Genomic DNA, 13,004 nt, shown 5'->3' with positions numbered 1-13,004 from the left:
TGAAAATCCCTTATGAGGACATATGAAAGAGTACAATGACAATTTTGCTCATTAATGTGAGACTGCCCAGAACGTACTGTTCTGTATGCAGACATTAACTTTGGAACGCAGATCTGCACAGGCACTCGTTATGCTCCGTTTTGGCTCTTTTCCTTCATTCTGCTTTCCAGTCTTCCTTGTATAAGAACTCCTAATGATAATTCTATTTCTCTTACTCAGGTTTTATCATTGCATATCACTGGAAATTTTCTCTTGGGGTCTCCTTTTGAGTTGGTGAATGGGCTGATGTGAGAAAGGGGAAGAAGCTTTGGGCCTCATTTTTAAATGCTGAAGTCCAAAATTCCTAAACTTCAGAAACAGGTTAAAAAAATTTGGTAGTCTTTCTCCACACTATTAGGCCTTGCTGGCAAAAGACATGCTTGCAATATTTTTGATGATAAAACATTATGAAAATAGTGTATTTTCTTAGAAAAATGAAACCCTTGGTACTGAAAATATTTCTGTTTTGGATTTGGAGCTCTTCTCTCCCTTCTTTCTCCTCCCTCCCAAGTCATTTTTATTTGAAACCGTGTTATGAGGGAAGGATTCATGAAAAACGATTGAAAAAGAATTTGTAGTTTGTGAACTGTCTCCTCTTCCTACACTGACACCTTAGTATGTGTTGCATGTATCAGTTTATCCTGACTATAGAACCTGTCAGCTAAAACAGTGAACGTTAATATGAAGGCAAATAGGTGAAATGGTGTTTTGAATGAAATAGGTCACTGAGAAAATATGAGAGTGTCTGCAAAAGTACTTATAACCTTTAAAGAAAAAAAAGTAAAGATACTTAAAGAAAATTTCTCTAAAGCTGTAAAAGAAATAAACGTTTCTAGTGTGCATATTTTAATAAAGTGTACTTTATAACAATACTACTAATAATGCTGTTTTAAATCATGACATTTAAAAGTTGTACATAGGAAAGCCTAATAGTCTTGCTCGTATAAATGCCAGGTATAGTAGTGTACCACTTTGTGTCACCTCTTTTGTTCTTATTTATGTCCTTCCAGTTTCATGTGTGCTAAAACAATAAGGCTTTTGTAGTCTCTTGGATTCAATAACACTGACTATGGGCTGGCACGTACTTCATAAAAAGCAAAAACAGAAATTCCAAGCAGCAGTACAAGTAATGGAGAAGAATTTATTGGCTGCAGTGAGGTGTATGATAAGACACCTAAGACCACGAGAAAAGTAGAGAGATTATTCATTTTAAATTATAGTTAATTTGGAGAGTAATAAATGAATCACAGGTGGAGGTTCATGCCGTGGTGAGGTGTACATAATACATGTATTACCAGCTCAGCCAGTCATTTTCATTGAAAAGTTTGTCTTCAGTGTTTTGGTGACTAAAAACTCTTCAAACTAACAATATCAGCTATGTATGGCACTTTTCATTATTGGACTGCAAATCATTTTACGAAAGAGTTCATTATCCGTATCCCCGTTTTACACACAGGGAGACACTCGGAGGGATTGTCGCAGGCTGCGCATCAGGCTGTTAGGAAAGCCAGTTAGCAGAACGTTTAACTCATGCTTGCTGGTGGATCTCGTTGATGGTGGAGGATACCACCTGCCCATTCACGCTGTCATGTACGATGGCTTTGATCTTCTGATTGGTCAGCCCCGCATGTTCTGCAAGAAAATGAAGGATTAATCATGCCAGAAGCAATGCTGAGAAGAGATGGTGCAGAGAAAGCTTCATTTACACAATTTACCAGCTACCTCCTCAACTGATTTGTCTTTCTGTGTTTCCCTTTAAGTCAATACTTATTACTGCTCTTTGCGAAGTGTACTGCCAGAAAGTTACCCTGGCCTCGTCCAGGTCAGGGCAAATGAATAATACCAGGGCAAATGAATAATACAGCTACATTCCAGCCAGTGCAGTCTAATTTCAGAGCAGATTAACCTGCCTGATTAAATGTCTGTAGGTCATACTCACTCCAGAGTATGAATTTCCAGACATGCAGATTTTCTTGTTGCCCTCAAGCCCTGACACCGCAGGATGACTTCCATGTGTACGAAGCCAGCTTTCTGTGGCTTAGTAGAAGCTGTTTTAGTCACCAAATGGAGTCACTGTGCCTCCTCGTGCAGCATGACAGCTTTAGGCTCACTCTGAGTTTTGGACAATGTATTTCATTGGCAGGAGCCAGTCTGTAGAGCAGGCCAGAAGCCGACGGCCCCCGCCAAATGTACTCTCTGAAATGCTGTCCTTCACTAGAACCGCGAATCACTTACATTATTCTGAAATGCAGCCTACCTGGGAATTAACTGTTACATAAACCTTTCATAGTTCCTTTGTGCAAAGTTAAATTCATTCTGAGTTAAATTTGATTAGAAATGACAAAACATTTAAAAGATTCACTATAGAGAACCAAATAAGGGACTTTTACCTTTAGCGTTTGATTCAGATTTTCTTGTTGTCCTGTAAAGATAATGAAATGGAGGCAAAATAATGAGTATACTCATCTGAAGTAGTTATTCATCCCCTTCATCTTAGTGATATTCTAAGGAGACCTTATACCAATATGAAAACAAATAAAAACAAACAAAAAAACAATGACCTTTTTGTACCATGAGAACTTTTCTTCTTCAGTAGTCTCGGATACAGATACCCTCGCCTGAAACCCTTCCCTTATGCTTTGATTATTGCTTCTATTGTGGAAAGTTGCATTGTTCCTCATATGTTGTGAACTTCTCAGGTTGGTCCCATTTTGTCTTCTGAGAAATAGCCCGATACTTTGTGCCACGATGTCCTGCCTTCCTGAGACTTTTAGTTATAAATGCTGTTAATCTTCCTTTTCCTGATTTTGTATAAATAAGACATGCTCTGTATGTAAGATGAGAGAATAAAGAATTGAGAGGCCTGGAGATTTCTGAATGCAGAGATTCAGACGAGACAGAATGGGAAACCGAAAAACCCATCAGCAGAGGGGCGTACGATAGATTGTGTGTGCTGATATTTGTAACTGCAGATGGCTGACCAAAGATGATCTAAACTTGTCTCCAAGTTTCTTTTTGATCTAGAACTCGTTTTGAAAATATAAAATGACTATGAGTCTTACTGAAATTGGCAGTTTTTCCTGAGCTGAGTTAGGCATGATGTGGAATGTAGGAATTCTTATTTTTTAAGTTGTTAAGTCAATTTAGGTAATCAAAATTACATTCCCTGTGTACTAAGCAGCTAAGGCTTTTTATCATGATCCATCGCATTAAAATACCAACCCTTCATATAATGCTGTGGAACTCACAAGCTTTGATTAAATGTAAACAAACAAACAAACAAAGAACCTGAATATGAGAAGTCTCTTCTCATCTATACCAGTCAGGGCAGATTTGCCTTACCCATCAACATTCCCCTCCAGCAGCAGGCGATAAGTGGAAATTTCCTTCTCCAGACGAGTTTTGATCCCCAGAAGAACCTTACATTGGTTATTTTGATGCTTGATGTCTCGGCGAACCTGGCTTAGCTCTTCCTCACATTTGGAGATGATCTGTTGCATGTTTTGAAGTGCAAGAGCATAGTAATTCCGGGTGTCAGCCAAGGTGTCTTCCAGCATGTGTTTCTGACAGAGCAGATAATACCAATTCTATGATTATTATTTATGTGATAGGTATAGTGCAGAAATGCCAGCAAATTTGATCTCTAGCTAGAAGATTACAAAATTAAGGCTGTGGTCATTTAAACACTAACCACTTGCATGACTATTCATGTAAAGACAGCAAAATCATGAAGCTGTGTTGTATGCCCCTAATTATATGCAAAATTTGATTAATTTATCTCTTCCATATTCTTTATGTTCAAAAACAGTGCTCCTGTAACTCAGTGTGTCTTTAAGGAAGTTTTTGAATTGATTTTTGCTCCCATCTGGCATAAGCTCTGATAGTGGTAATCAATGTTACACACAGTCTTCACAAAAACATACAAAAATAAATGACAGCAGTAATATGATACCACTTACATGTCTATTAGGCTTTTCTCAGTCAGTAAATATTATCATCAGTTTGAAAGTTGTCCCTAAAGGACAATACAGAAATAAATCTTGAGTAAAATCCTGAAATGCTAATCCTCTTTGTAGGTATAATAGTGCATTTGATCGTCAAAAGTCATATTTGTTTCAGAAAGGTGAAATATTTGCAGTCTGGTTCTGAGAATTTCGTGGTGAATACTTGAGGGACAATTTGGCAAGATGGAAGACGATAGTCTTCCAGTAGCTTATGAAGGGGCAAATGTATGCTTGATGAAATGGTTTATCAAAAATATTCCTGACCTTTGATTATTTTTTAAATCATGACTATCTCTCTTAGTGCTTTTTAAATGACGCTATTGTATTTTGTAAATAACTCATTTTCAACTCTTTTGTCAGTTTCTGCTTTTATTGTACAGAATTGTTCCAAACTCTCCAAGTTATGGATGTGTGAGCTTTCACCTGTAGGAGAGCTGAGAATATTTTTTAAGATTCCTCATTAACATTCTTCACGGCTCATATATTTCCTGCATATAATAGGGGTTATTAATATGAAATTTGTATAACTATCTGTCTTCTTGGACATTCTTTCCTTCTAGATCGTCTAGTCAGCTGTCCTGTCTCTTCTTTATCTTCTCCCCCTATGCTGGTGTAAAGGGAGACATACCTTTTTTACATCTTGGTGATAGTTGCTCAATCTATTTTGCAGATTCTGGCAAAGTCAAGTACAGACCAAATTCCAGCTTCACTTACACTTTGATAACTACAATAAAATTATGCTAGGTGATATGCTGTGGATATAAATAAAGAGTTGGTCCAAGGCAGTTTTGGAGAATGTATGAAATAACAATGACCAGCCAGAGATGTCTGCAGCAGATACCTTACTCATCTGTGCCTGCAGCTCGATCTCCAGGGATTGTAAAGTGCGTGTTAGATCCTTGATCTCGTTCTCACTGCTCTGTAGCTGTTCTGGATTAGGAATTGCTGCCAGAGACATAGCTGCACTCTGTGGAGCGAAAGCAAGGGGAAAGCTTACTGATGCTGCTCAGTCGCATACAGCAACAGGGATCTTCAAAATGATCAGAAAATAGCTGTTACCTGTTCTTTGTACCAACTGTCAAGGCTTTTACGGTTCTTTTCAATTATAGCTTCATAATCTTCTCTTATTTCTGCTAGAATCTTGGCTAAATCTTCTGGTGGTGCTGCATTTACTTTTACATTGACTTTGAAGTCCTTTGATGAGCAATGTGCATCCATATCCTACCCAGAGGAGACAAGCAAGGTTATTTATGAGAATGGAAACAGAGTTTTCATTCCTGTCTTGTCTTCTTCACTTCCATCCTCTCAAAATGCCCAACATATTTTTTTTCTTTATGGTAGGATGATTGTTATATATATTCAGTTGACACAATTTGGAAATTTTATATGTGGATAATACTGTGACATGAGTTAAACCGGTAACCTACAGCTGTTTCCATGGCAGAAGTGTGCTAGAGAACTCAATAAAAAACATGTGAGAAGATGTTTCTTAACTTCTGTTACAAAATTTCTGGAAGATATATATGTAAAGAAGAAGCACTGACATTTTAAAATTATTTATCTGCTAGGAACCTAAAACCTTTCCTGCAAGCCTAACAGTAATTTCGTCTTACCCTCTATGTTAATATTTATGGAACCATAACTAAGTTTACAGGAGAGTCAGTTCTGTGTAATTGTTAAAGGAATAATTGGATTAAAACATATAATTACTGTATAAACAACATAATTACAGAACAAGTCAAACAGGTGTGGTAACATTCCTTTCGGTGTAGCATAATCTTATGTGCTAGGTACCATTTTCAAGAGCACCCAGGCAAAGTATCATTTCGGGGTATGACATCACGGCCTCTGAAATGCAGATCAACTGGACATACTGATGTCTCTGTTGGTTGTCCTGCTTCCAAGAGCTGTTTTATTATAGCTCTTCAGTAGTCTACAGAGTGATCAGCCAAAGAAAGTCTCATCTACTGCTAGGTAACCCTTGGATTTCTGTTCTCCTTTTTAATAATCCACAAATACGAATAGGATGTTTGGTTCTGCATTAGGTAATAACTGAAAACAACATCAGGTCAAGCAAAATGAAAACAGCACGTTGTCAAGCGGTGGTAAAATATGTGTGGGAATAGCAGAGACCACTGTGCTATAGCTTTGTAAGAATCCGGAGCAGAAAGGTTTTTTGACAAGGATTAAATACTGTCTAATTAATTGTGCTTAGATTTTTGCAAGAATAAGTAGTTTTACTTGACTTCACCAACCTTTTTTTTTTTTTTGATCCTTTGAGAATTCAAGAGCTGTGTTGTTCCCTCTAGCAACAAGTTTTAAAATTATATAATGTGTCTTAATATCCAGATGGATATACTCAGTCAAAACTCTACCTAGCCCTGCATCTTATTTCTGGCAATGGCCAGGAACAGACACTTACGGGAAGTGTTTAAGAGAAGGCACATTTAGTCTGGTCCACCTGAACTTCCAGCTTTTTAAGAAAATCTTTCGAATTTGGAATTTAGGGATTTTCCCAAGACCTGTCCACAGAAATGATATATCCAGGGTCAAGGGGAAAGTGTGCATTTAAACCTGTCAGTGAAACTCTAGAGCACCAAGTAACATTTCCTGTTTATCTGAAATTTCTGTGTATGTATATTTAGGTATTTCTGAGAACATTTCTGTTAGATGTGAAACTTATTATTAGCTATGTATGATAAATGGGTGGTTGACTAGAAGAGAGTTTGTTCTGGGAGAAAATACAGTAATTTATTTTCCTTTCTGAAATCCCAGTTTAACTGTTGAAATAGAACACAAACTTCATATCTGATCTGATTCTCATTGGTTTCTTTTGAAACATGATTGGGTTCTGAATCATCTATCCCATTTAAAGACCGTGGATCTTACTCAAAGTTAATTACACGGTAGCAAAGATTTGTATGATATGATTTTAGCAAGTGGAACTTTTTTTACCTCCTCATGGTCTTTCCTCCTGAGGATGTGCTCTTCTCTCAAGCCTTCAATTTCCATTTCCAGATCTGTTGTAACGATGGTGAGGTTGTCAAGCTCCTTGCGCAAGTTCTCAACATCAAACTGCACTCCCTGCCTACGAGACTTCTCTGCTTCATACCTTTATCAGGAAAAAGCAGATAAAACATGCTTGTTGAAAACAGACCACTTCCAGCCTCCTGTATAAGTAACACCAAAGAGAAGTGGATATGCTTAAGTCCTCTTAGGAAGGAACTAAGGAGAGCAGAAAAGCAAGGAAACAAATTCTCCTTCTAAAATACATTCTTTGATAATTCTTGAATAATTTTAACAGTAAGATGCTTTTCTTTCTTCCTCACAACTACTCCTATATGATAAGGAAGAATGAACTTTTTCTTTTATTTTCTTGTTTGCATTTTAGCATTCATCAGGTTGTGAAAGATCTGAGAATGGGATTCTCAAAAACTTGCTAATAAAGATGTCAAAACAGCATCCACAATCAATGTTTTCTGTATTTTCTTTTCCAGAATGATCACTTTTCAGTCCTACAGAAAGCAGGAAAAAGGTCACAAAAGTCAGTTATTAACAGATGTCTATGACCTCTTGCAGTTTGCCAAGGTGCGGCAGTCAGAAAAATACTGCCACATCTTCCCTTGGGCACAAGGAGCAATGTTTCTCTTCAAGCTCAAAATCTCTCCCTTTATTTCATTTTTTGTAGGCTCTATTGATGTCTCTACATTCATTCATTCAATCAGTCAGGCTCATTTCCGAAAGTGACAGTCATGTAGAAGGGCCCTTATTGATAACATTCCAGTCTGTTGCAGCAGATGCACAGTTTCCTTTTTATGACACTATGGAAAGACAGGCACGGCTAGGTAAGGCATACGGTGTTCAGAGTCTTTCAGTTTGTTACAGTATTACCAAAGGCTGAGAGGTGTTTTAATAGCTGATTGTCTGTTGAAAATAAGACAGCTGCTTGTGACTTCTAAGAAGTCTAACTTACAAAACTGTAAAATCCTTTCCCTTGCAAAGATTTGCCTGGAAGTTTACCATTAAAACGTTTTGGCTTCTTTGACAGTTTGAGGACTCTCAACAGTGTACTGAGCAATGAAACTGTGTACTGATAGCCAAGGAAGTACTGGCTCATTTACCGTGGCAAAACCTCCCAGAGTCCAAAACAGAAGATACTGAAGGATAGGGATTTCCTGTGGAGCGGGATGGAAGAGAGAACTGCAGGAAATAGGAAGATTTGGCTGGACTGGGGAAACGTATGGGGCAGAGACGGATTAATTTGTATTCCCAGTTGATAATCTTTAAATACCTTTTGTCACAAGTATTAAGTGTCTGCCCTAAAACCTGCTCTTCAGGACCTGAACTAAGTATCATAAACAGGGTGACTCAAGATTGTTCGGCAAACGTTTGTGTTTTTAACATCCTTCCTTATCTTTTTTTCCTTTGTATTTGTTCTGTATTCATTTTATTTATCCAATATCACCAAAAAAAATCAGAAAAATCAGTTTCTTACTGGATTGTCAAGAAAAAGAATTATTTTGCTTAGCCCTCTTTCAAACTTAATCAGGAAACCAAAGAACAGCTTACTTGAGCCTGAAGTCTTCAGATGCCATGTTAGCATTATCAATTTGTAAAAGGATACTGGCGTTGGTGATCTTGCGATCCTCAATCTGCAAAACACAGAATCCAGCAATAGACTCAGCGATGTGATAAAGTGACGGTGAATAACCTTTGCTGCTTGGGACTCCCTGCTGGTTGTATGAAAAGTTTAGAATAAGCTTTTCAAAGCATCTAAATGATAGCTGAAGTCTCATGTTAAGGAGAGTAGGTGAATAAAAGAAGCTTAGATTCATGATTCATTTAGATGCTTCCACAATTTTTGCCCATAATCTTACTTTTCTCTTTGTCTTACTTTTCTGGAAATGATGTAGGAGGAATCATCTTATTGCTAGCCAGGTAGAGAATATGAATAATGTTACACACGTTTTATTGTATATTGTAGAATAACAGTCACTCACTTTCTCCTTTTTTGTAAACTGATTTTGATTCTGTTTAGCATTGCTGGAAAAGCAGCCTTAGTCAACTTTAGGGCAGATTTCAGTAAGAAACATTAAGCTGTGTCTGAGTACCATTAAAATACTGGAATTAATCATGTGGTAAAAATGAAGCATGTGTATAAACACCTTGTTGAATCAGGGCTGTAATGCAAAGGGGTAACAGTGATGGCAGCAGCAAGTCATGAGCAGGACCCCTCGTGTCCACCACACGCTTCAGTATGCACTTGCATGGATTGTCATTTTGAGAATAACACTGGCATCTAGCTGTCATGATCCATTCAATTATTCACCTGTAACTGTACTGATACTTCCAGCAACTTGGAGCTAAGTATTCATAGTTCTGATGGTGCTTTGTGATGTTGAAACTTGCCCTAAAAAGGGCAGGAGAAAGTGCATCACATCTTTCATTCAGCGTACTCAGTGTGCACTGAAAAGATTTTAAGTCCTTGTCAACATGAAGTAGCTTTGATCCATAGATCTGAATACGAAAAGCTCAGTATTCCATTCGAAATCTTTGACAGTACTCTAAAGCCTTATTTGTAATTAGCAGGAACTAATAATTGTGGGATGTCATGTCTTTTTTTACTGAAGAGGAAAAGAAGCGTGGTTGCAGTTCTAACAGCTGCCTTCACTCAACGCTTACATAGCTTACAGAGCAGAACAAGGAGAGTTATGGCCACAGAGAAATCACTTGCCATTTAGAGAGCTCTCAGCACCCTTAAGTAAAACTTTCCGCACCTGAATGAATCACAGAAGAACCAGGAAATGACAGAATCGTCCCGAAGTGTCAAAAGTTGACCTCTCTTGGTAAAAAAGTAGGTGTCTGTGCAATGTATTAACTAATCAGGAAGACAGAACAAACTGTTCATTCTTAAGCAATTACCATCACACCTTGGGTATTGCCTTGGGACAAGATCACGGCCAGCTGAAGAGGTGTGACAATACCCTAAGTGTATGGCTGCCTGGATTTGTTGTCAGAGAACCCATCTTCAGAGAATGCTAAATTTCACTCTGGAAGGTAGTAACTGAGAGGCAATGAGAAAGCACTATTTGTGTTCTTAATTTTGCACCATTTCATAATAGTACAACTGAGCAACACGCATATATATAAATGCTTCATGACTCTTTCTGTGGAGTCTGAAAGAATAAAGAATACAACAGAGCAGTTACAGTTGTCATTGTTTTGTCAACTGTTGCACAATTTTGATTGCTATGCCAGTTAACAGTGCTTTTGAAATGTGGATGTTTATTTGTTTAGAATTACACTGATTTTTTCAGTATGTCCATCACAAATATGGCCACATCTCTAATGTCAAGTCTTAGGTAGAATCAGCAAAATGACAGATAACTCAATTAAGAACTCACACTAAATACTATACTAAATGCACTCAAATTACTCAAATTCCTTCTTGAAACACTTCTTTTTTTCAAAAAGGCTTCCTGCACTGACTTGTTCCTCATCGTATCTTGTGTCTTAGGGCCCAACTGCACGGATCCTGTCTCCCTGAATGTTTTGTAAATTAGTTTGCATATTTATCAGTGCAAGATGTTTGAATATGACCAAATAATGTACTGGCATTTACAGGAAGACGGAGCCTAGAAACTGGGCTGGGAGTCTAAGGAACTGGTGCTGTTTTACTTCATACCTGGATTAGAAAGGAATTCGGGCCGGAGCCAGACAGCTTGCTGCACCGTCTGTCATGCTCATCCTAAATTCAGATGTCCAGGGAAAAGTGTCGTCCAAAATGTAGGTTCTGGATGAATTTATTTGGCTCTAAGTTTAGATAGCCTCTGCATCATGGGCTTTCTGGGTTATTGGCTATAGGATCCTAAATTCTGTCTAAAGCTCATTTTATGTACTAAATTAGTCTCCCTAGATCTCACGTTTTTAACTAGTGTGTTAATTTATTTAGGTTTAATAATTATATGTTATATTTTTGCTCATTTTACTGGCAGACATGGCACTAATTGTAGTAATTTATAGAGAAAGTTAAAAATTCTAGGTTAAACAACTGAATTGTACCCTGTAAATTATCCTTTAATAGCCCCTTCTTCCCCAGTGTGAACACCGCATTAAATACGTACTGGCAGGGAAGGCCATGGGTCTAACAGGTGCTCGTAATTGTTGGGCAGCTATTTAAGCGGTGAGTGTTAGAAATAAGTGTTTCAGGTACAGCCCATTCAAAAGTGAGGGCTTTACCCCAATCAGCATTAGGCTTCTAGTCTTCCTAAATCTTTCTGATTTATTAATTCCGGATGAATGTGAACACATTTATATTGTTGGAGAACAAATATTTATCCCTGGATCAGTTAAAAAAATAAGTGCTGAAGTGACAGGTCTGGAGATTGATGACCTTTCTTTATCCTTAAAACAGAAATAGGTGATGACAATTCTGGCTCTCCTTGCACATTGGCTGTGGTCAGAGTGCCTCATCTTCTGCCTGGAGGCAACACATTTAACAGTGAGGAGGGAGTCTGATTAAGTCCCTGACCTCAGTCAGCAAAGGTGCCAGATAATGCCATTTTCCAAGCCCTTTTGAAAAAAAAATTCTCAGGGTCTTGAGAATGCCAAGTAACCGTATTACAAAAAGGGGGGGAAGCTACAACATCACATTATGGAATAGCTTTGCTTTTTGCCTCATATGGCTATGTAAAGTTAATTGCTCTGATTAGTCACAGAGATGGTTACAGTGCTAAATATGTTCATTATGAATACAGATTAATATTATGCTTAAATTTGAAGATACGTGAGTTTGGAAGAATGAAAGAGTTACTGTTGAATGTTAATATTAACTACTGGCAAGAACCAGAAATTCTCCTTTTAATTATAGTGAAAACATCCATAAGGAATTTGTCGCTGCTGTTTTCTTAATTACAATGAAGTATTTTTCCATCTGGTTACATAAGCTCATTGGACCTAGAACTCCTGTAGTTCCATTGTCTGCTGCCTCAGGAATCAAAGAAATGAAGCACAAGAGTACGTCTAAAGACAGCATGCATGAAAGAAGGCAGTCTCTTCATTTCGCCTGCTTTGTAATTTGCTGAATACATGTGCAGTCAAAAAGACCAAATTCTGCCAGACATAGTTGCTCAAACCACGGTTTCATGTACAGAAATGAACACTTGGCAGCATGTAAATCTCTTTATACTATCGGTCTTTGCAGAATCCCCTCTGTCTCCTTCCAGCCTTTCTTTCTTACCCCATTCTCCTCCTTGAGAACACAAAGGATGTTTATGCCCAGGTCCTGTAACAATTTTCATTAGTATTTCTAACATTTAAAAGTTTTTTTTTCATTTCCTTTAAAGACTAGCCATCAGCATAAATGAGTACCCAGCGTGTAGAATGACATAGACCCTTATAGCTCTGACTTACCTGTCTTTGCATGTCAGTGATGCTTTGCTCGTATTGGTTGAAGTCATGCCTCTTGCTGTGAGACTTTGTCTTGTGCCACTCTTGGATGCAGCTTTCAAGCTGAGCATTAGCTGCTTCTAAAGAGCGGACCTTGTCCAGATAGGCAGCCAAACGGTCATTCAAGTTTTGCATGGTCTGTTTCTCATTCCCACCCAGGAAGATGCTCTCCCCATGGTGCTCGCCGAAGCCTCCCCAAGATGCCCCTCCTCCAGTAGCCAGCCAGAGGGGTCTGGCAGAGGAAGAAGGGATATGTGTGCTGCTGGCACCACCATCTGCACTTGAAGGTCTGTAAGAGCTTCCTTGCTGGGCCAAACCACACCCTGAACTACCCCTGAGGGACCCAGAAAAAAACTGAAAAGGGCCTTGGCTGGTACTCATGTTTAGCTCAGTTATGGATCTAACCCAATGTTTCACTGACTAGCACTCACTGAGCAGCTTCTTAGCCTCCCCTGAGCAGCTTTATGCCTTTTCCTGTGGGAGTTCCCTTCGATGAATGACTACAGCAACAAG

At 38.3% G+C, this 13,004-nt stretch overlaps 1 protein-coding gene across 1 annotated transcript; it reads right to left on the bottom strand.

Moving 5' to 3' along the window:
• Window positions 1–1,500: 1,500 nt before the first annotated feature.
• KRT23 (keratin 23) lies at window positions 1,501–13,004 on the bottom strand. Its single transcript, XM_013946394.1, has 8 exons — window positions 12,456–13,004; window positions 8,613–8,695; window positions 6,999–7,155; window positions 5,103–5,264; window positions 4,885–5,010; window positions 3,382–3,602; window positions 2,430–2,461; window positions 1,501–1,671 (listed from the first exon to the last, which is right to left on the bottom strand). Exons 1-8 carry the CDS (start codon window positions 12,870–12,872, stop codon window positions 1,568–1,570), a joined length of 1,302 nt encoding a protein of 433 aa, XP_013801848.1. The 5' UTR covers window positions 12,873–13,004; the 3' UTR covers window positions 1,501–1,567.

The sequence above is a fragment of the Apteryx mantelli genome, chromosome 28, assembly GCF_036417845.1.
Source record: "Apteryx mantelli isolate bAptMan1 chromosome 28, bAptMan1.hap1, whole genome shotgun sequence".
In the NCBI taxonomy this organism is placed as follows: domain Eukaryota; kingdom Metazoa; phylum Chordata; class Aves; order Apterygiformes; family Apterygidae; genus Apteryx; species Apteryx mantelli.
The sequence above is the reverse complement of the archived record's forward strand: the minus strand, read 5'-3'. Positions and strand labels throughout refer to the sequence as shown.